The following is a 22,085-nucleotide window of genomic DNA, read 5'->3' on the forward strand; positions in this document are numbered from 1 at the left end:
TAACCTATAAAATGTGTAATACTACAGATAGTACCAACATCGATTTTACCAAAAACCCGCCAAGAGACTGTACTAGCTTTTTCGCCGGTTTTACAGAAAAACGAGTGTTATCAGCTTAAACAATTTTTTTTTTAAATCTTAGTTACGGCCACAGATAAGATAATTTACTACCTAAATCTGTGGTTACGACCTTTTTCGTTGGAGGTGTCGAATTAGGTATATACCATAGACCTATAAAAAAATCTCTATAGGTCTATGGTATATACCAAAGTAAACGTGCACCATTTGGTTTTATATAATCTGTGGTTTGGTGGAGAAACATGATAACCGCAAAATCTCTACCAGCGGCACGATGTCTTCTCTACATCATGACCAGCGGCCATGTTGCAAAAATTGATAACGCAAATTGCTGACATTCCATTTATTTTATCATGGTACATCTCGTATCACAGTCAGGTAACAACAATATCACAGAATACAACATTGTTTTTCTTAAGACTTAAGAGATAAGAATATGATTTCTACAATATAAATTCGTAAGGTGGTAAAGTTTTAAACTTTTAGTCTGTTTTTAAAAACTTTTACTATTTATGCTATGCTAAATGCGTGTTAAACGTTTGTCGAAAAACCGCCTTGATTCTAATGTTGAGTTCGATTTTTGATTTCGATTCGAAATCAGAGTTTTCCAAGTTATAATAACTGGGAATGGATTTTGAGTCCTACTTTGTCTAAACGGTATAGTATTTATTAAAAAGAAACAAATTTACTTACCTTATACCTTTTTTAAAAAATGTTGTTTACATTAATGTTGTTTTCCGATGTTTTTTTTATTTGTACGCTAGTATACAGTGTGCAAGATGCCCACTTACTACCCACCAGTCACATGGAGCTTTGCGGCGATCAGCAATTTTCATTTTAAAATTATGTCTGAACAATAATTATGTTTTAAGTAAAACTCGTATTTATTATTTCTGAATTAGATGTAATTTTTTAAAGTATTATCAAAAAAAAAAAGATTTTAAAGGGAGAATGAATGAAGACATCGCTGCACTGACTGCCATGGTTGTCCTGTCATAGTATACTCACATTCTTGCACAGTAGTAAATCCCAAAATTTTAGAAGCAATAACTGTTGAATTAGGAGAGTCCTTAGTGTGGATTTCTGATTGCACATTTAGAATTAGCACAAAAATACAACCATTTTATATGATAGGGTTTCTAGAAAAGAAAAGTTTTATCATTAAAACTGTGAAATAATTTTACTAAACACCTTTTTAAACATTTTTTTTGCTAAATTACAGTGTTTTTTTGCTGATTTTGAACTTTAAATTGGTATCTGCGGACTACTAATTCAAAAGTCAGCCTACACAGTTAAAATTTGCATATAACATATTTGTTGAATTCATCGTTACCAGGTTTGGTAACAATAAATAAACCTAAATTGGCAAAAAAATAAACTGTTGATTTTTATCTACTGATTTATTATAATTAACATAAAAAACCACAAAGAGCAAGCAAATGAGAATAGCTGTGCAAAGAACTACTGTTTTATCAACAGCGTCACGACCACCACAGTGTGGTATAACGGTACACTCGCATAATTTTCCAACAATAATTCTTAAAGTTGAGGTCGCTATACCTTTAGAACTAGAAAAGTCAATGAATTTCTTCAGATACTCTAAAAATCTTTTAAAAAAGGTGTCTAGTGAATTAAAATAATACCAAAATTGTTGTTTCGTGACATACATTAATGATTGTCTATTATTTATTTTAGATTAATCTAGCTGTAAATGATAACTATTTAAAATGGAGACAACATCTACTTCAGAAGAGCCTAAATCTATTGAAAGAACTGACAGCAGTAACTATAAATATGTTGATAATGTATGCATCTATACAGAGCCGAATTCTAAAAAAGAATACACATGGGATAAAGAAAAAAATACATGGATAGAAAATGGCTTTGAAAATTATGAATTTGATGATATTCATAAGACGTACACATACACTGATAAACAAACAAGTAATACAAAAAATCGGTATATGGCTAGTTTACCGGAACTCTCGATTTCATATACTGATAAAAAATTTGTAAAAGTTCATTTAAACTTCTGAACCAGTTATAAGTTCAATGTATGCACACATTATAACAAACCTAGTGAATTAAAAAAAAAAAAAAAACCTGAAAAATCAGAGTTGGAGAAAATAAACTTCTTTCTGTTATATAGAGAATAAAATATAAATAATTATAAAAAAAAAAAATACTTTACAACTATAGTTAAATAATTATTACCTTATTAAATTAATATAATCTAGTTGGCAATTACTATTTTTAATGCGTTTTTTTTTTAAAATATTATTTTCCCTTGCTTCGCAAATCAATAATATATTTTTCGTGCTTAATATTATAGATACTACTTATTTGTGGAATCTAAAGGATAATAAATGGGAGGTCAAAAATAAAGAAACTATTAGTCTTGTTGAAGAAAAAGCAGATGAAAATGTCGATGAAGAATTTGATGATGATGAGGAGGACGACGATGATGGTTTTGATGGTAGAAAAGAGAAAAAACGACGCACAGTAAAACGTCAAGATATGAGTAAAGGAAAGTATGGTCACGATGGTAATACACAAACATATACAGACCCAGCGGACGGCACTGTTTATATCTGGGACAAAGAAAAAAATGCTTGGTTCCCTAAGGTATAAAATAAATTAGTAATTTTTAATATTTAACCTACCTTAATAATAGTAACAACTTATAATCGCTTAGGTTGACTCGTTTTAACATTAGAAACATGAAATGCTCTTAAAAAATTGGCGCCTAAGTGGAAGTACAACGCATGACATTTTGAATTAGTCAAATGCTCTCTCAAATAAACTTCCAAACCACTCCCTTAATCTGTGAACTTGACCTCTTCTAGTGCATCTGTTTTATACTTGTAAAGCTTAGGCTTAAATCGACTCTACCACCCCTGATGCAAATTTTTTTTTAATCAATTTGTTTTTTAATGCTAAAAACGATGGTACAAACAAAAATTTGCGGAAGCGCTTACTTTTGAAGTTACAGCTACTTGAAGCTAGAGAATTACCGTTGCCCCAGACGCTTCCAGAGTAGTATCAGGTTAGTTTTTTTTTATTCTCTTTATAGGATTTTTTGGTATAAATGCACTTTTCTACCCATAAATACCCCTTATTTTATTTGCCATGGTGCTTTTACGCTGATTTCGAATCTGAAATGAAAAATCGAACTCAACATTGGAATCAAGGCGGTTTTTTTTGACAAACGTTTAACACGCATTTAGCATAGCATAAATAGTAAAAGTTTTTAAAAACAGACTAAAATTTTAAAACTTTACCACCTTACGAATTTATATTGTAGAAATCATATTCTTATCTCTTAAGTCTTCTAGACTCTTCCAGTTCAAAAGTTACAAAAGCTACAGAACTTTAATCCTGTGAGCTCCTCCTAGTCTGTAGCCTGCAAACCTAGGATATTTTTAGTTTAGCGTAGCGATCGAGTGCCAAAATATTCGGCGACCTATTTTACAAGATTTTTCATAGCAAGTCGAAAGGTTAGGTTATCTTCTGTCTACACTACCTGCCCTCGTTGCTCTAATTAACTTATATGTTTCAATTTGTTGTCCACAATTTAAAAATTAACGTTTTTATCGTAATTAATCAACTGGTTAAACCGATTGTTAAGTTGGCAATATAACTATATTCTTGTGGTTATTATAAACTACAGTTAATAACAATTCTTAGTGTAATTAATTAGTGTCACTCGACCAACAACTCAAAAACTAGACCCAATTTTTAGACCACTGTTTTTCAAAGACTTATATGAGCGCATCTACATGGTATTATCTGTATATACATACGGGTTTACAGACAAAAAAATCGAAAATTAAAATAATGATTTTCATTAATTGTTTTGCACACAACTCGAAAATTATTTTCGTATAATATAATATGGTATCATCGTTTTTAAAACTTTCATTTACATGGGTATAAAAAAAAAATACGAAAATTTCTAACCTAACAGGATGGCGCCGATGACGGCGAGGGTAGCTCCGCGGGCGTCTGGCGCAACGGTAATTCTCTAACTTCATGTAGCTGTAACTTCAAAAGTAAGCGTTTCCATAAATTTTTGTTTGTACTATCGTTTTCAGCATTAAAAAACAAATCGATTAAAAAAACGAAATTCGTGTCTGGGGTGGTAAAGTCGATTTGTTCCATAACTTTTTCTCTTAACACATATATTCCCTACAGCCCTTGAAAAAAAATATAGGTTAAATTAATACAAATTATAGTTAAATTTCAATAAATATTAGTCAGGGTTAAAATGCTTAATTTTATTATTTATTCAGAAATTGAAAACAATTTCAGATCGATGATGATTTTTTGGCCCATTATCAACTAAGTTATGGATTTGGTTCAAGTAATGTTAACACTGTTGAACAGAAAAATTATTCTCAAACAAACAGTCTAGAGTGTCCAAATATAGGAAATCAAGCAAAACTAAATTCTAATGATAAAGTTAAAACAGTTGAAGAGGATAAAACTGAAGCAGTAAAACAAAAACTACCACAATCTACTGAACCTAGTAAAATGCATTTCTTGACTAGTTTTTGGTTAAACTACATAATTTCTGGTTTTACATTTCATTATTTTGTTTAATTTTAGATTGGTTTGAAGTTGATGAAGAACATAATACAAAAGTTTATGTTTCTAATTTGCCTTTGGATATATCTGAACAAGAGTTTATCGATTTGATGCAAAAGTGTGGCTTGGTCATGAAAGATTTAGATACTGGTCGAATGAAAGTTAAGTTATATACAGAACGAGGTACAGACATCCTTAAAGGTGATGCTCTTTGTACTTATATCAAGGTAATAAAACAGTGTTATGTGTTACTTAATAAAAGTGCTTTGATAATATAAGTGTTTGGTTATATTATAATTTTTATTATGCTAATGACATAACCGAGAGTTAGAACTCAAAACACTTATTCCCTAAACCAAATAATATAACACTCAACTCTCAATTGCTTGCTTTTTGACCTTTTACATAATTTAATAGCAGTGTCGTTAAGATGATTTTTAGGTGTTCAGATTATTGATATTATAGCTTTATAGTGGACAATTGTTCCATTTTTTATTAATTGTTCACTACTTGTTTGAAGGGGGGATAAATGTTCCGAAGTGTAACAAATAAAAAGTAGTATTAGATGGAGTTTGAGGTGTTAATGAGAAATAATATTGGAACAAATGCAAATGTATTAAAACAAAAATCAACTACATCTAATAAAAGTTTAAAAGTATATGTCAAAATGGATAAGAGAGTGAGCTTGTTGTGCTATTAGATAATGAAAAAATAGATTTGTCTCTAATAATATATCTCTGTTTTCATATTATATGTATTTTATACTATGAAATGTCCTAAAAATAATTTCATGCAAGTAGTGGTTTAGTTTTACATGTTATAATAAGTGAGTAATAGATATCATTAGATATAGCCATGTCATTATGGCCTAGTGTCCATTACCAAGTGTAAAGTGGTTACATCTGCAACTAATTTGAGCGCTTTTCAAAGAATATTTTAAAACGGTTTGCATTTCAAGATCGCTTAATTTCAATAAAATTATATAGTTTGTGAAAAATAGTGAACTATATTTACTTATAAAATTAATTTTAGTACCTTATTTTGTAATATAATTATTAGTTCACTTTCACAAGTTTCAAAACAATAAATTAAAAGTTATTACAAAATTTGTAAGTTAAAATTAACTCTAAATTTATAATATATAAAAGTAAAACTACACTTTAAATGTTAGTTAATATTACAATTAAGACAAAAATCATAGTTTACCTATTATAACACAAACATTTATAGAATTTATATTCTACTAGAGGTTAATAATGTTTATTAGATTATCTCACATTGAAATTTGTACTAATGTTTATTGTTTATTGTATGTCATTTGCGCATTCGGGCTGAAGTTTTGATTCACAGATGAAAAAATTTTTTTCTAAACAACTATGTGCAACCCATTTGGATTTTATGTTTGGATCAAGAGTCGTGCATTGCCAATGGCTGTTTGAAATATCATTGAACTCGATTGACATATGAAGTTGATTGGGACTGATCTTACGACCAGAATTCGCCCATTTCCACTCGTATTGGCCCCAGTCGTAAATCCCACCTATCCATCTCTCTTCATCTGAAAAGTACAATATATATATATATATACCGAGTAATTATTTTAACGCACTGTACTAAATTTTTCATAAAGTAATCGCAATTTTTTTCTTTTTGAAAACATTTTTGTTTATATTATTTGACAATATAAAATAGTATTTAAATTGTTATCATATATTTTCATTTGAAACTATTGAAACTTAAATGGTTACGTATGTATTAAATTTACTATTTAAATTAAGAATAAATTGTTGAAAATGATGACTGGTTGATAACCAGTATTGAATAGTTATTTTTAGAGTTATTAATGATTGAAATCTAGAACAGGAGGAAGGGTGGAGTGCAGTATTATTTTCATTTGCGCCCATTACTCACCGCACTCCACCTCCCATCATACATTTATAACTTTTATACTTTAAAAGTAATAACTTAAAACTGGTTATCTATACTAGTCAAAATTGTCAATAATTAAATTAAATACTTATGTTACTATTTAAGCTTCATAAATTGATAAAGATCTGGAAAATACTAAAAAAGATAAAAAAAATTAATACAGTCTAATATTGTAAAATAACATAAACAAACATATTTTCAAAAAAAAAACAACAAAAAAATGCAATATTTTATGAGAAAACTATTCTAGGGCGTTAAAAGAATCACCCAGTAAAAATGATTTTAGATTTGAATGGATACATTTTATTTTATTAAGGAAAAGGTTGAAATGCTTGTAATTTTGTAAATTAAATTTATTTACAAACCTCTATCAATTAGTTTTGAAAATCATTTTTTATAATTTATACAATACATATTGGTAATACTAATGTATTAAATTAAAATTTTTTCTAATTAAATCTAGTGCATTCAGTTAAATTTTAACTAACCTAGTTCAGTAAGTGTTCCAGAGTAATACATTTGGATTAATCGTTAAAATAATTTCATACTCTTTATTTAAAATAAATTAAGATAATTTAATACAATTTTACTAAAAAATATTTATACCTACTTAGTCTAGACTGAGTACTTCATAGTACTTAATAATTCACATTTAAATTGCTCTGGGATTGTCATCAGGAGAATAACACAAACAAAATATAATTGAATACATTTTTTTTTTATAAATAAATTACGAAAATGTAGATAACCCTTTAAAAAAATAAGTATAATATTATAATATATGTTTTTTTTTTAAGAATCATAGTACGGAAAAAAAATTTGAATTTGATGGATAAAACTTGATTTAAAACCCTAACTCAAAGTTTTGTTTGAGTATAATTATAGTCGTTTTTTTAGTTGAAGGCAAAATCATTTTTTTATTTTTACATTACAAAGCTACAATTTTACTTAATCACATATTCAAAAGTTAAACCCATCTGATTAGTCTGATTTTTTTTCAGCGAACATTTTGTCAACAATCTTAATACTAATAGCTTGTTATTCAACATTTTTTTTTTACTTTTTTCTTTGAATTTCAAAAATTTTCTTATATTAAAATCATTCCATCGCTTGGCGAGTACAGACAGTTTGCTTCCTTTTGTCAAGTATTTGCATTCAAAATAAGCCTCTTGCCATGTTAACTTTGTGTCACCCAAGTAGTAACACTCACTACCAAATCGTATAAAGTTTGACGGGCATTTATATACCAGTTTGGATTCACAACTGTATGACACTAAAAGTAAAAATGTAAAAATAATTTTTTTTATTAAGTTATTTCCCGAGAATTGAAGCTTACCATAAAGTAAAATAAAAGTGTTAAAGAGAAATAATACGGTTAATGTGGTTTTATCCATGTTGATAAACTAAAATATAAATATTTAAGCAAAGTAAAAAAAATAATCGCCGATGAGAGCTTGAACAGTTCTGCTGTGCTACTAAGTGCTCGCGAGTTGTAACTATAGTCCATGGGCCGTTCTCTAATTTGTTCTGTTTTTTTTTTATTTGCAATTCAGCCTTCGGTTAGGTTTACCAATTCAATCATAATACATCACTTTGTGTCATTATTATTCTTATAAATTCCGTAAATAAGGAAAAAAGTTCATGGATATTTTTTTCGTTACATAAAAAAATAAACCAATTTAAACAATGAATGTTGTTGATATACAGTAGAAGTAGTATTAATGTTGTTTGGAACAGTTGGCATACAAATTATTCTATACTTATTGCAGATTTTTTTTTAGTTATACATTTTTTTTAACTTATAACTTGGGCCTTGGGGAAATAAATGTTAATGTATACAAATAAATGCTTAAATATTTGCAACGACGTATGCAAGTTATAAGTTCATAAATAAATGAAACATTAGTATACAGTAGTGATGGAAATCCGGATTTTTCAAAAAAACGCTTTTTAAGTCATTTGAAAATCATATAATTGTTAAATACTATTACAATATAAAGATGTGTACCTAAGTACAATTTGTTGATAAATTTTTTTTTTTAAAAACTCTTAACTTTGTCTATAAAATGCTTTCGGATTTCGGATTCTGGATTTTCGGATTTCAACAAATCCGAAACTCAAAAACCGTTTATCTCTTTGGTGTTTTGTTTTATTTTCACATATTTATCAAAAAATTGTTACTTAGATATAGATCTTTATATTGTAAAATAATTTAACACTTATATGATTTTTAAGTAGCTTAAATAGCGTTTTTTTGTGAAAATCCGGATTTTCCGATTCCCATCACTAGTATACAGTGTGTACTTCGTTTTTTATAAATTTAACAAACACAATTTAAACTCTGGCCAGTGAGTTCGAGCTTAAGGTTGAGGAAAGGGTTTCGGCTGTCAAGTTATATATTCATTCGATGTAAGTCGATTTAAAGAAAACAATAAGACAATGTTTGGATTGTCATCACTCATAACCTATAGCTATAAATTGAAAAGTCTTGATTTTTTTTTTTAAAGCCTTCTCAATTTTAGCGTAGGGATACATGTATGTTTTCAATTTTGACAGTTCTAAAGCCAAACAGTTTTTAAAAATTCGTTAGATAAAGGGTTGAAGTGGTATCTTTCGTACCTATGCTAAACTCACTTTCTTTATTATTTCGGCATAATAGGCATTTATAGGGTTATAAGTTATAACTTTTATCAAACAAAAAAAATCCACTTGCTAATGTGAAGAATTTAACGAATTTCCTTCTATATTTTAAACTAATAGTTACTCGAGACCTGCCTAGTATGAGTGTAATGAAAATTAATGCGATTTCACCACTTAATTAAATAAAAAATCCATTTTTTTAAAAATAGCATGTTTTCTAAAATTTTGCTGTGGCTATATTAGCTACACTTTTAATAACTAACGAATTTTAAGTTTTTAGATAAATATAACATTTTACATTAGTTTTATCAAAAGATAAGCCTTATCATGTTTATTTAATTGAAAATATGAGTTAAAACGCAAATATATTTTTCTTCTTTTTTTAAAGTATAATTCATTTTTGGGGATATTTAAATTTTAAAGGAATAAAATAAGCCATATGTAAAATATGTGATAATATTTAAGAGTTTAAAAAGACCATAATTTTCTTAATAGTTATTTTATTGTGTACGTTGCGGGTATACGCCCTTCCTGGATTTTTTGGACAAAATTCATTTATTTCCTGTTCGCTCATACATTAACATTTGTATTCACCACACCTGTTTTGCATTAAATGAGGGATTGACTGTTCAGTATTTCATGTACTAATCTTTGTAGTTCAATGTATACCTCCAATCTCTAATAGCTATTATTATAATTTATAATAATAAATAATAGTACATCAATGGTGTCTTAAAATATATATATTCATAAATGAAATATAATACAATATATAAAGATAGTAATATACGGGTGTACGAGAAACAAATATCGCGCTCTACGGGATGGTACTACATAGAGCGCTTTAAGAATTCGGTTTTTGAAATTTTTTTAATGTCAAAAACTCAACTTTTACAAGGTTTATTTATAAAATCTCCATCAAAAATATAAATAAACCATACCGTGGGATTTTCCAACAAATTTTCTTATAAAAAGAGGGGGGAGTGATGGTACGGTATTTATTTAAAATATAATGTTGTAGTACTACAAATTCTGTACTTATGCTTAGAAATACGTTTACAACAAAAATACATGAATAATCGTGAACTGAACACAACTGCATCTTGCATTTAATAGCAGGCGATAAAATAATAACGATTTGAGTTGTACCCATAACGATATCCTACATAAAAAAGAACCGTCCAATAAACATTTTGAATTTGAAATGGGTATATTTTATCTTTTAGAAACTGTTTTCTCATCGATCGGCTGGGCCAACAAGCCTATATATATGTGTGTACATTGTACATGTATATTATGATACATATGTACATAAATTAATATGTGCTTATGTAATTTCGAAAAGCTGTAATAACGATACATCATCATGAGTATTAGCGCAATGACATCACTAACATAATATAAGAATAACAGATTCTTTCGAGCTGACCTCATATCTCGCCATGTTTTCAATGTCATCAGATTCGGTGAGATTCGAATACCTTCCAAGTCATTGGATATAAAAAATCAAAATTCTTATTTTGAATAAAAACAATTTTTTGATGATTTTGGATTTTTAGTTTATGAATATCCTGTCAAAAGGATAACACAAAAAACTATTAAATAAACTATAAAAAAAAAATATATATATAAACTATAAATATAATTAACTATAAATAAAACAAAAATATATGTTAAAAATGATTTAGGTGTCATTCTTATATACAAACTTGCATAAAATGACTGTTCCGTTGTTTAGTGTTATTCTACTTTTAGATATTTGTTCTATGATTTATGGCGACAGTATGATAAAAAATTACTTTCTGACGTAGAACCTATTAAACGGATTTTAAAATGTTTTTCTTTTATGGACAGCCTAACATACGACATTCTCTATGGGACTAGAAGGCCGAATTTTGGACAAGTTATTAGAAAATTAAAACTAAAATCAAATTTAGTAAAAAAAACTGTAAAAAGTAAAAATGAATTTTATACTTTTATATTAAAAACAAAATCGGTTTTAGCACCTTACACCTGTAAGGTAAGCTTCGTAAAAAAAAAATTAAATCGATTTGATAGGCACTTTGGAAAGTTTTAATTAATGTAGTTATAAAAAAATATATATCATAGTATTATCGCTATTATTGATGTTGATATTTAACTAATTCCTTATATTATTTATTTATATTTTTTATTATAAATAATGATCATTTGACAATTTTATTTTTTTCCTATTCTTTTTTTTTTTAGAGGGAATCTGTAGACTTGGCGTTGAAGTTACTTGATGGTTACAAATTACGTGATAAGGAAATTCACGTTGAACTAGCAAAGTTCACAATGCGTGGTGAAAAATATAACCCTGCGTTGAAACCAAAAAAAAAGAAAAGAAAAGATAAAGAAAAAATGAAAAAAATTCAAGAAAAGTATATATTTGTTTCCCAATATTCTATACTGCTAACATTTTTTTAATTTGGTACAACAACGGTTTTTATACTTTTTGTTTAGGTTATTTGACTGGAGACCAGATAAAATGAGAGGAGAGCGAGGAAAAAACGAGAGTATTGTGATTGTAAAAAATTTATTTGAGAAGGAAACATTCGATAATGATGTCGCATTACTTTTAGAATACCAAAAAGATCTCAGAGAAGAATGCTCAAAGTGTGGTGTTGTAAAAAAAGTAATAGTATACGATGTGAGTAATGTTCCAAATTTATTTATCATAATATATTACATATATTAGCATTTATTACAAATATCATTATTATAATATTTAAAATCAATGATATTAGGTATATTTTTTTCTATTGCAAATGTTTTAATACTTTTATTTATTAATATTTTTAGAGGCATCCGGATGGTGTGGCGCAAATTAATTTTAAAGAACCTGATGCGGCAGACGCTTGTGTTCAATTATTAAACAACCGATGGTTTGGACAAAGACAAATAACTGCAGAGATATGGGATGGAAAAACAAAATATAAGTTAGTTTTTCCCAATAGTACATTTTTTTTTTTTTATACAATTTTTTTTATTTTAGAGTCATTGAAACACCTGATGAAACAGAAGAGCGGCTGAAGAAATGGGAAACGTATTTACTTTCAACAGGTAATACTGAAACAAACGATGCTCACGAATCAGATGATGATTCAGTGAAAACAAAAAGTGATGGAGAAAGTGATGACGAAGTTCAACCAGTTTCTGTTTAACTTTTAAAATTAATATAACATAATTATTCTTTTTAATATAAATTATAATATATTAATGAGAATAACAAATTTTTTTTTTTTAAAGATAAAAAATTAATAATAAATATATTTCACAGTATGTATTAGAGATTATAATATAGATTTTAGTTAGTCCTCGCCAGCAGGTATAGCATCTTCAAGTCTTTTATTGAACTTAATTCTAAGTTCAGTAGCTAAATCTCCTTTAAGTTGGTCTTGTGCAAACCAACATGATACATCCATTTGTACCTTAAGATATTAATGTATTTCAATTAATAATTGTTATTTATTATTATTATTATTTATGGTAATTAATAATATAAAGTTAATTTGTTATTTTACCATTTCACAAGATCCTCTTAATGCACCACACAAAACATTGCTATATTTGAGATTTTGGTAGTTATCTGGCAGTTCGACAAACTCGGTAAGTGGGTTTGAGTCAAACGTCAAAGAAAATTCATCGCCTGCAGCGCTCCAATTGGTCAAAGCTGGGGTTATACCCAAATACATTTTAAACGCATACTATAATCATTAAAAATAACATAAATATATGTTATTGATATTTTAGCAAAGTCTTTAATATAACAGTTAAGAAACCTGAATTTTATCAGCAGTTTCTCGTAAATCATTGCACCTTGCAGAATTAGTACGCGCTAAAAAGTCTTCGACCATACGCACACCAATGTTGTAACCCATTCGATCTAGTTGTTTGTTGACATCCTCAACATTTTCGTAATCCTTCATTAATTGAGATACGATGGCTCCATAAGTTAATGTAAATAATTCGGAGTTCTATTACAATATTTAAAGTCAAACAATTATTGGTTATTGTATTATTTCTAAAAGAGCAGCTAATTTCATTGGCCTAAGTAAAGCTACACTATTTTATTAATTTTGAGTAGAAAAAAGTTGTTCTGTCATTCGAAGGAAAACCCATGAGCAAAGTGTACATAAACTGTTTAACTTATCTTATCTAAATCATAAAAAAAATACTATCAACACTATAACCATTCCCATCAGATTGACTTAACATTTTAGAAAAGTTAAGCATATAATTTTAATATTGTTAAAACTACAATTGATTTTTAAGCTTAACTAGGGAGAACAGCATTATGGGTAGAAATACTTATGCTAGTTTGCCCGAAATTTCAAAAAAGGTTAAATAATTAAAAAACGAGCCCATTAAATTCAACAATTTTATTCGTGTAATCCAGTTAATATTTTTTTTCTGTAAATTGAGAAATACAACAGTCGTTACTTACAACTTTCTTGACGTCCAATCTAGTACTTTGACGAGACATTTTTGGATGAATATATTTTACAGTATGAAATAAAAAAAAATTTTTATTTAAAATTCAAGAAATGATGTTAGTTTAAACCTTTAGAAGTTGTTAAATGTTATTACTCACATCGAATTTCCAACATCTCTAATTCGACATAAATAACACAATCTCTTCAAATTGTGAATACTGATTACCGAATATCGGTTTAGTGATCATGATAGTAAATGGGCATGTTAGTAAATTATGTTATCAATCAATAATCATAAAATGGTTAGGTTAGGTTAACCAATGAATTACTGACAGTCTGCTATATAATATATATATCCCTATAAAGGTATTTTTCGTTATGGGTCTATGGTCTGCTATAAGTTATCAGATTTTTCATGGAAAAATCAAACATTAACTCGTACTTTTTATAGTACCAAGTCGTATCAATGTTAAAGAACAACATATTTGTATATAAAAATACCGGGTAAAACTTGTTCGATATAATATTATGTTTACGTTTTTTAACGTTAATTTTACATTCATATCTTTTTACATTTGACAATATTTAAATATGAACGATTCCGACACTTACAAGTCGTATTTGAAACGTACCGTGTACATAGGGGGTTTAGCTGAAGAAGTGGATGACAAAGTTTTGAGATCTGCATTCATCCCTTTTGGCGATATTGTTGATGTTCAGGTGAATACTAAAAATTGTAGATAATTTTGGTAGTGTTATTAAAAGAAAAATTATAACTGTTAACTCAATTGATAACATTAACTTAAATCAATTTTAGATTCCATTGGACTACGAGTCTGAGAAACACCGGGGTTTTGCATTTGTGGAGTTCGAACAGCCGGAAGATGCACTGGACGCTATTGACAATATGAACGAGTCTGAAATATTTGGCCGGACTATACGTGTTAACTTAGCCAAACCGCAGAAAATTAACAGAGGTTCAACCAGACCTGTATGGTCTGAAGACGATTGGCTAGTTCAGTATGCCGGTAAAACTTTGGAGCCTAAGGTGGACAAGAAAATTGAAGACGATAAAAGTAAAGACGAAGTAAAGAATCCTCAAGTTTACTTAGATATTAAAATTGGCAAAAAAGATGCTGGTCGAATTATCATTATGTTACGAGCTGACATTGTACCACGTACTGCAGAAAATTTCCGTTGTTTATGTACACATGAAAAAGGATTTGGCTTTCAGAACACGACATTTCATCGTATAATTCCTAATTTTATGTGTCAAGGTGGCGACATTACCAACAATAATGGTACAGGAGGCCTTTCTATTTACGGAAAGAAATTTGATGATGAAAATTTTAATCTCAAACATACAGGACCCGGAGTATTATCTATGGCCAATTCTGGCCCAAATACAAATAGCTCTCAATTTTTTCTTTGTACTGCACGAACAGAATGGTTAGATGATAAACACGTTGTATTTGGTAACATAATAAGTGGTATTGATGTAATGAAGAAAATAGAAAAATGTGGTACAAAAGCGGGTCTGCCGACTGAAAAAGTAATTATTGGTTCATGCGGGCAATTAGCATAATAACAATCTTAGTATAAATAAGTCGTGCAACTTTTTTTTTTAAATTTTTAATACAAATACTTTTTTATGTAAAATTTTTGTTGAAAATAATATGAGTACAGTAGTATTCAATGTTTATTGTGTTTACTCACAAACCTCTTATTTTCAACATCCTATTTTAGTTAAAATAGCACGTACACCTATTTTACATGTATGACTGTACTTAAAATGCATACATAGGCAACACTTAAAAAAGCTAAATTTCATTTCAGAACAAAGGTTATAATTATTAATTTTACTTTTATTGTAAAAAATTTTAATTTTATGTGTATCGTAATCATTGTTTTTCACAATTTGTTTAAAGTTAAAGTCTTCCTTAAGAAGACTTTTTTTTTATAAATTTAGTTAAACAATTCAAAGTGTCATTTGTCTAGGAATAGTGATAAACGGAGTTGACTTTTTTTTTGTCGATGTATCGCTGTGTTTTTCAAAAACTATTCTTTCTTTAACATTCAAATAATCTTTGAGTTTGGACCTGGAAACATATTCATATTTATTTAGAGAATGTATCTTAGGTTTCATCAAGACTAAAACTCATTACAAGATAATAGGTAAATGTCAAATTCCATCATGTTATAAAATTATTATGTACTCAAGTAATTTACCCTATATCATTAACAACACTTGGTTCACATGTAGAAATCCAAATTGACAATTTACTATATTGACGTCTATTGTAAACAATGCCACATATATTATCATTATATGGTTCATACATTCCTCCAATCATGCTCATTAACTATACAAAAGTAAAATAAAAATTAGTATTATTACAAATACGACATTTTATAAAATGTAAAGTCTATAAAATCCTTAATAATAAATATAAACTTGCTGACACAATTTTATTTAAAATACCAATGACTAAAATGTTATAAACGAAAGTACTCATTAAACATACATTTTGAATACTTTGCTTTATATTTTACTTAATTTTTCAGTAAGCTACACACAATAGAAAAAAGAACCAGTATAGTGGGGTCGGGTATAATAGGAACAGAGCATATTGGGGAGGGAGAGGTCACATATCTATAGGAATTATTTTAACTGAAAGTGATAAAATATACACTACAATACATGTATGTAGATACATATAAAAGCATAACCAATTATGTATTTAAAATTGTAATTTTAGTATTAGGTTGGAAGCGATTAGGGTTGATGGTCTGGTTATAATAGTTTGTTGTCACTTAAACAAATATATATTGTAATTAACAATATAATTATAATTTGCAGCTCTTAAATTCTATTTCTAACTTTTACCTAATTTTTTTTTAAAAGCCAAAAACTTACATGTCAAAGATAAAGTTTGAAAAACAATTTAATTTCTTTTCCGGCTTTTCCTAGTTTTGGAGGTGAAGGAATCTACTTTTGGCCAAAGAAAGCACCTATCGCATATGATTTCAAATTGATAAAGTTGCTGCTCGAGTAAATCTAACCACAAAAAACAACTTTTTATGACTTCGTACAAAAAAAAAAAACTAAAACCAATACCTTCTCAGCTTTTGCATTGAAGCTAAAACTACCCATATTTTAAAAATTCAAATCTTGAAAAGGGTCTAGATTAATTAAGAAATTAAATCAAAGAAACCTATTTTGATCAGTATAATAATTACAAAAAAAAAAAATTTTAAATAATAAAATGTTTAAATGGATATTATCTACATAGAAACCTTATACTTAAATATTTAAAATAAAAAACAAGCAATTACCAAATCCATCCAATACTGATCCAACATACCGTTGTCCTTTATCAGCCAACGTCCACCATTCTTATTAGATTTGTCTTCCCACATTGGTTTTATATCGGTTTTAAATACAGAATAATCACAACCAATTTTGAGTGTACTCGGCATTTTGATATGATTAAAGATGCTGTGAACGACGACTAAAAGTCAAGCTTTACATTAAGGAGTAATGTATTTGATGATTTTAGTAAAAGTATGAATTGTTGATTTTACGATGCATCGTTTAAACGTAAAATATTTTATTTGTAATAGCTTTCAATATAATAGTATGATCTAAGCAAATAAAATCATATTTACCTCCAAAACTTTTCAACACTATCGAATTCACACAAACCATTTAAATTGTCAATCCAATCGAGCGGTGCGACAGTGTTGAATTTCCAGTACCACAACTTCCAAGAATCTCTCAACAAATGGACATCAATATTACTGTTTTCCGTCATTTCCGCATTTATTTTATTGTTATTACATAGATTTTTCATTACCTATGAATATTTCTGTTAAAACGAAAATATTTTGGAAATGTTCAACACGGAAACTTACGGACAATAAATATAACTAGGTACTTATACTAACTTTCGATAGTTAGTGTTGAGCGAAATTTTATAGAACGGCAATTATTCTTCGAACCTCCAACCTAATTTCTAAAATCTAACTGATTTCCGATTACCGCATGGAAAATAATGATACAAAGAAAAAAATAAGCAACAAAAGTAGAGTGGGGAAACCAGATTTTATTATTGTATATACAAAGACATTTTGTCATCCATGCGGACAGTATATAATATAATAATAATATGTATGCAATTTTAACAAAAATAAACATTTATCACAAATGATAAGCCCCATGTATTTTTATCAATTCAGCATTACGCGTAAAACGCATCACAATATTAACTGTACAAGTATTGTTTTGAAGTACATATTATTTCATTATTATATAGATTTTTTTTTTAAGTTTATAAAGTAAAAGCTGGTTTTGTAAACGATCCTTGTTTGGTCGCCGTATCCGCGTGAGACTCGTACACTAACTTTTCGTTATTTGAACCCAATACTTCTTTAATTTTTTTCCTATAATTAAAAAAATCATAATTGGTTAACAAGTTTAAAATGAACAGTCCACATTATTTGCAAAATTTATCATCTCATTAACGTAATAAATTAAATCTATTTTAGTTTTCATTTTACAATTTTGCTATTTAAAAATTAACAAGCATAGTAGAGGCCCCATTACCAAAATTTAGTAAACGAGTAAGGCATGGATTTGATGCATTTCTCCGCCTTAAAGAGCAACACAGAGTTGGGAAATAATTTGGACTATAAATCAGATTTTTTTTCTCATTTGCCTGTTTCTGCTAGTTAATCAAAAAAAAAAAAAAAATGATTTAGAATTTGCTCACCCCCGTTTTTATGTGGTGTCAGAAACATACCAGATTATTAGATTGGCATTTTATAAATATAATTTCTTTGTTTTTTAATTATCGAAAATGTATTTTAATAGAGGTACAATACCACCCTAAAAAAAAAGTCCTTTGGTACCGAAATAAAATACATTTTTGTCTTTTCAGTACAACATACACACAAAGCATTTGGCACCATACAAAAATTCTAGCTTGTACAGTTTTCATCTGAACCCGATTTAGACAGGTTTTACTGTATTTTTTAGTGTCCTGAACATGAAAATTGCTTAACACTTCCATTGCGGAATACGCTAATTTACCTTGTAAATCGACGTCATCCGCAGAAAACGTGTGTTAAATAACAAAATTGTTTTCAGTTTACTAATGATAAATTATATTTTATTATGAAATAAGAAGAATGAAATTATGAATCATAATCTCTGCAATGTTATATATTTAAGTTAACAATAATGAATATAACCCTTCTAGACGACTAGTCCCAAAAGCAAATTTGTCAAGAAGCCTTCTCATGATGGCAGTGTTAGGCCCATAGAGTAATCTAGAGAAGCCATTCCTTATATCGCCTTAAGAGTATGGTTACATCACTCTATGAAAAGGCCTACAAGACTTTTTATGCTAAATGATGATGAATTAAAATAATAATAAACTGATAAAAAGTCATTCAAAAATTAAGAATAAATATTATATAAGACTGTAGATTTGATTTTATCACTATAACCTTATAAATATAGGAAAGGAATCATTAAGGGCAAGTAGTTTTCGAGAAAAATAAATATCTAAAACCCTTAAAGATGGCCTCAGTGTTTGTTAAGAGGGTTTTCCTTTGAACAATTTAATATTTTTCCTTAAAAAAAAAACTGTTCAACCTAAAACTAGGATTTTAACTTGTACTTCTGTTAACTATAAAAATAAATAAATACTTAATACAGAAGTTAATGATATTAAAATTAATTTTTCATAAGAGAATCACAAAATAGAATTGAGGTAATAGCAAAATTAAAAACAATCACATACACAAGTGGACATTTGGGCCTTAATTTGAGACCAGAAAAATTAAATTATCCTAAACAAATTTTTTTTTTTAATACACCTATGCTGTGATCCTTGGATCATAAATTATTGTAAGTACTTAATAAACACATAATAAAATAAGTCTGTATTTGATGATCTAATAAATTGGTGCGTTTTTACAAATATTTGTTTTTCTTTTGCTATGACTTTCTTTAATTACAAACAACCGAGTTTTCTGCACTTCTATACTTTCTTTCTAAGATTAGGCTTTTTTCTATGTTATAACTAATTGCATACCCTATTGCCATAATGTTATCAGCATTGTCTTTCGATGCATTGTTAGTCCATACAGCTATTTTTGTTCCTTTTTGTCGTACATTTACTATAGCTCCATTAATTTCACGACTCTGTTCGTTGTAAACTTCACCAATTATACTCATTATCTAAAATTATTGAATTTGAATCAAATTAATATTACAAAAATGTTTAAATAGAATAAAGCTAAAGTAAAATGAACTTGAATTTCCATACAATATTTTTCCAGTAATCATCTACATATGGGTTCGATTTCGCCGATGGTAACTGCATGAGCCAACGACCTCCTTTGCTATTTCTATCATCTTCCCACATAGGTTTAATTCCATTCTTGAAATAGTTGTAATCACAGTTCAAAGATAGTTGACTTGGAGGTTTAATGTGATTGTACAAACTAAAATATTTGTATATATAAAACAAATGTATTATTGTAACAAGTAATATTTCCTAAAAATTAATATTTAGCACATTAAAATTAAATTAATAATACTAAGTATAAAAGTATCACTGCAATAGTAAACTTTTTTAATACACTTTAATAATAATTTTATTTAATATCTAGTAAAATTATCCATGATTTGTTTTTATGAATTATTAATCAATTACCACCAAAAATCTTCGACCGTATCAAAACTGGCTACTTCACGAACATTATCTTCCCAAACTTTACTTCTGTTTTCATAAAACCATAATGTCCATTTGTTTTCCAATGGATGTTTCACAACTAATTCAGTAGATGGAACATCTGGTACAGTCTGATCATTTTCTGCTTTTGGAAATTCACTTGTTTGATTTACTGGTTCTCCCTAAACAATTGTACAAATATATATAAAGCCGCGTATAGACTAGTGAGCTGACCCTATCGCGAGCCCGTCCCAATTCGGCCTGGTTCGCGTCAAAAAACCCGTCATTAGATGGATTTTTCCGAGCGGTTCGGCTTGCTGGTTTGGCAGGTGTATGCGCAGCTTAACACATTAGATTGTAAACTAATATTCATTTTATAATTTTCTTTCCTTTCAGCATACACGCTTAACATTTATCCTTGTATCAGTCGCGCGAATTTCAGTCACACTTAAATTAAGTGTGACTTATTTAAAATTTCTCGTCAGTCACACAAAAATTATTTTGTGACTAGAGTAAATTGTTACTCCGTGTGACCGTTGAAAAGTTAAAAAAATATTAGAATATTTAGTTTAAAAAATAAACATAACAAGTACAATGAAAATTCTCTAAGACAAGCCTATAATAAACCAAAACCTGTATAAGCCATTTGTGTATTGTCCAGCCTAAGTACTATATGTATATAATCTGGTCATTTTAAGAAGACACCCAGGTGGCAGACCAAAAGTCTTCCGCCTTTTTGTAGGTTATATCTGTATGTACAGTAGGTGGTGCCAACTCTGACAATATTACGGGGTGGAAACCGGTCGCTGCCAATGCAATGAGGTATCTTCTTAAAGTGATCAAAGTATATTTTACTGAGAAGTGAATAACTGATTAGTATAGTACTTTATTTTGGTCCCGTACAATTCCGTACAAGTTTTACTGTATTGAATAAATAAGAAAGGTATCTTATTCTGAAGTATTTACATTGATAGTTTTACAAATAACATGTTTACAAAAATGATAACTGGTACTATTTTTATAATAACAATAAATATGTTTACAATTCGATTAATACAAGTTTCCCCAAACGGAAAATGTTTCTTTTTTCAAATAACAATAATTTAATAAATATTTGGCTACCCAAATGAAGACATATAGCAAATCATATAAAAACGCCTTAAACTAAAATGAGTTCTGGGGCAACTGCACCTACAGTAGATACGACGTGGTATCAAATTCAAATAGTCGGCAACCATATACGTGATGTAAGTAAATAGAAACTTGTAATCGGATTTCTAATTAATGAAAAAAGTTATTTTATTTATATACTTTTTTTTTATCATAGCCTTAAAAATAAATATTTTAATAAAGTTATACATTAGGCTGTTTAACTTTATTCTTACCTCAACCATACTGGACAAAAATGTTCTTAGTTTGTTAATCTAAATTATATTAAAAAATAAGAAAAGTTTTTACTATAAACTATTCTAATATATTGTAACATAAACGTTTTAAACGAACGCAAAGTTCTCGGGAAAGATTGATTTTGGAATAAAATAAATCACATTTATGTGGATTGTGGAAGTTGGAACATAATTGTTTATGATAACACACCATACATTCATACAGTTTGTCTGTATTTCAGATGAAAAATTTCTCATAGTGATAA

At 28.2% G+C, this 22,085-nt stretch overlaps 6 protein-coding genes across 11 annotated transcripts; 2 read left to right on the forward strand and 4 right to left on the reverse strand.

Annotated features, from left to right (window-relative positions):
• Window positions 1-497: 497 nt before the first annotated feature.
• Window positions 498-12,682, forward strand: LOC126840201 (HIV Tat-specific factor 1). 2 transcript variants are annotated; one of them, XM_050575792.1, is made up of 9 exons: window positions 498-735; window positions 1,774-2,022; window positions 2,411-2,703; window positions 4,390-4,606; window positions 4,687-4,892; window positions 11,464-11,636; window positions 11,719-11,905; window positions 12,058-12,194; window positions 12,251-12,681. In XM_050575792.1, the coding sequence occupies exons 2-9, from the start codon at window positions 1,806-1,808 to the stop codon at window positions 12,417-12,419; spliced, it is 1,599 nt and encodes a 532-aa protein (XP_050431749.1). In that variant the 5' UTR covers window positions 498-735; window positions 1,774-1,805; the 3' UTR covers window positions 12,420-12,681. The 2 variants fall into 2 exon arrangements, with proteins under 2 accessions (XP_050431749.1, XP_050431750.1); XM_050575793.1 differs by lacking the exon at window positions 498-735 and adding an exon at window positions 1,319-1,697 and having other exon boundaries at window positions 12,251-12,682.
• LOC126840202 (killer cell lectin-like receptor subfamily B member 1A) lies at window positions 5,742-10,888 on the reverse strand. 2 transcript variants are annotated; one of them, XM_050575795.1, is made up of 3 exons: window positions 7,931-10,887; window positions 7,655-7,867; window positions 5,746-6,223 (listed from the first exon to the last, which is right to left on the reverse strand). In XM_050575795.1, exons 1-3 carry the CDS (start codon window positions 7,986-7,988, stop codon window positions 5,970-5,972), a joined length of 525 nt encoding a protein of 174 aa, XP_050431752.1. In that variant the 5' UTR covers window positions 7,989-10,887; the 3' UTR covers window positions 5,746-5,969. The 2 variants fall into 2 exon arrangements, with proteins under 2 accessions (XP_050431751.1, XP_050431752.1); XM_050575794.1 differs by having other exon boundaries at window positions 5,742-6,223; window positions 7,655-10,888.
• On the reverse strand, window positions 11,444-13,950 carry LOC126840204 (trafficking protein particle complex subunit 3). 2 transcript variants are annotated; one of them, XM_050575797.1, is made up of 5 exons: window positions 13,850-13,950; window positions 13,703-13,727; window positions 13,038-13,232; window positions 12,780-12,962; window positions 11,444-12,686 (listed from the first exon to the last, which is right to left on the reverse strand). In XM_050575797.1, the coding sequence occupies exons 3-5, from the start codon at window positions 13,182-13,184 to the stop codon at window positions 12,567-12,569; spliced, it is 450 nt and encodes a 149-aa protein (XP_050431754.1). In that variant the 5' UTR covers window positions 13,185-13,232; window positions 13,703-13,727; window positions 13,850-13,950; the 3' UTR covers window positions 11,444-12,566. The 2 variants fall into 2 exon arrangements, with proteins under 2 accessions (XP_050431754.1, XP_050431753.1); XM_050575796.1 differs by having other exon boundaries at window positions 11,452-12,686; window positions 13,703-13,927.
• A 215-nt stretch (window positions 13,951-14,165) lies between these two features.
• On the forward strand, window positions 14,166-16,175 carry LOC126841048 (peptidyl-prolyl cis-trans isomerase E). The gene is made up of 2 exons (XM_050577275.1): window positions 14,166-14,411; window positions 14,509-16,175. Exons 1-2 carry the CDS (start codon window positions 14,283-14,285, stop codon window positions 15,274-15,276), a joined length of 897 nt encoding a protein of 298 aa, XP_050433232.1. The 5' UTR covers window positions 14,166-14,282; the 3' UTR covers window positions 15,277-16,175.
• On the reverse strand, window positions 15,567-17,757 carry LOC126841050 (eukaryotic translation initiation factor 4E-like). 3 transcript variants are annotated; one of them, XM_050577278.1, is made up of 5 exons: window positions 17,640-17,757; window positions 17,361-17,560; window positions 17,028-17,190; window positions 15,921-16,054; window positions 15,567-15,790 (listed from the first exon to the last, which is right to left on the reverse strand). In XM_050577278.1, exons 2-5 carry the CDS (start codon window positions 17,543-17,545, stop codon window positions 15,670-15,672), a joined length of 603 nt encoding a protein of 200 aa, XP_050433235.1. In that variant the 5' UTR covers window positions 17,546-17,560; window positions 17,640-17,757; the 3' UTR covers window positions 15,567-15,669. The 3 variants fall into 3 exon arrangements, with proteins under 3 accessions (XP_050433235.1, XP_050433236.1, XP_050433234.1); XM_050577279.1 differs by having other exon boundaries at window positions 17,361-17,548; window positions 17,640-17,748; XM_050577277.1 differs by having other exon boundaries at window positions 17,361-17,548; window positions 17,607-17,732.
• Window positions 17,758-17,777: 20 nt separating this feature from the next.
• Window positions 17,778-22,001, reverse strand: LOC126841049 (eukaryotic translation initiation factor 4E-1A-like). Its single transcript, XM_050577276.1, has 5 exons — window positions 21,820-22,001; window positions 20,417-20,616; window positions 20,027-20,204; window positions 19,793-19,938; window positions 17,778-18,134 (listed from the first exon to the last, which is right to left on the reverse strand). Exons 1-5 carry the CDS (start codon window positions 21,826-21,828, stop codon window positions 18,023-18,025), a joined length of 645 nt encoding a protein of 214 aa, XP_050433233.1. The 5' UTR covers window positions 21,829-22,001; the 3' UTR covers window positions 17,778-18,022.
• Between the last annotated feature and the right edge of the window lie 84 nt (window positions 22,002-22,085).

Source organism: Adelges cooleyi, unplaced genomic scaffold (genome assembly GCF_023614345.1).
Source record: "Adelges cooleyi isolate 19-005CV unplaced genomic scaffold, UGA_ACOO_1.1 ACOO_flye_CR_arks_rails_tigmint_CR_PRNA_376, whole genome shotgun sequence".
NCBI classification, from domain to species: domain Eukaryota; kingdom Metazoa; phylum Arthropoda; class Insecta; order Hemiptera; family Adelgidae; genus Adelges; species Adelges cooleyi.

Excerpts from the sequence above, each read along its gene's own strand:
- LOC126840201 (XM_050575792.1), top strand. The coding sequence starts at position 1,806 with ATGGAGACAACATCTACTTCAGAAGAGCCTAAATCTATTGAAAGAACT. Across the intron at positions 4,607-4,686 it reads ACCACAATCTACTGAACCTA|ATTGGTTTGAAGTTGATGAA; the intron begins GTAAAATGCATT and ends GTTTAATTTTAG. Across the intron at positions 12,195-12,250 it reads GATGGAAAAACAAAATATAA|AGTCATTGAAACACCTGATG; the intron begins GTTAGTTTTTCC and ends TTTTTATTTTAG.
- LOC126840202 (XM_050575794.1), bottom strand. The coding sequence starts at position 7,988 with ATGGATAAAACCACATTAACCGTATTATTTCTCTTTAACACTTTTATT. Across the intron at positions 6,224-7,654 it reads TTTGAAATTCAAAGAAAAAA|ATGAAGAGAGATGGATAGGT; the intron begins GTAAAAAAAAAA and ends TGTACTTTTCAG.
- LOC126840204 (XM_050575796.1), bottom strand. The coding sequence starts at position 13,741 with ATGTCTCGTCAAAGTACTAGATTGGACGTCAAGAAAGTT. Across the intron at positions 12,963-13,037 it reads AAACTGCTGATAAAATTCAG|TATGCGTTTAAAATGTATTT; the intron begins GTTTCTTAACTG and ends TAATGATTATAG. Across the intron at positions 12,687-12,779 it reads TAAGAGGATCTTGTGAAATG|GTACAAATGGATGTATCATG; the intron begins GTAAAATAACAA and ends TAATATCTTAAG.
- LOC126841048 (XM_050577275.1), top strand. The coding sequence starts at position 14,283 with ATGAACGATTCCGACACTTACAAGTCGTATTTGAAACGTACCGTGTAC. Across the intron at positions 14,412-14,508 it reads GCGATATTGTTGATGTTCAG|ATTCCATTGGACTACGAGTC; the intron begins GTGAATACTAAA and ends AATCAATTTTAG.
- LOC126841050 (XM_050577278.1), bottom strand. The coding sequence starts at position 17,545 with ATGAAAAATCTATGTAATAACAATAAAATAAATGCGGAAATGACGGAA. Across the intron at positions 16,055-17,027 it reads ATCAGTATTGGATGGATTTG|TTAATGAGCATGATTGGAGG; the intron begins GTAATTGCTTGT and ends ACTTTTGTATAG. Across the intron at positions 15,791-15,920 it reads AGTGTTGTTAATGATATAGG|GTCCAAACTCAAAGATTATT; the intron begins GTAAATTACTTG and ends ATATGTTTCCAG.
- LOC126841049 (XM_050577276.1), bottom strand. Across the intron at positions 20,205-20,416 it reads ACGGTCGAAGATTTTTGGTG|TTTGTACAATCACATTAAAC; the intron begins GTAATTGATTAA and ends CAAATATTTTAG. Across the intron at positions 18,135-19,792 it reads GATAACATTATGGCAATAGG|GAAAAAAATTAAAGAAGTAT; the intron begins GTATGCAATTAG and ends TTTTAATTATAG.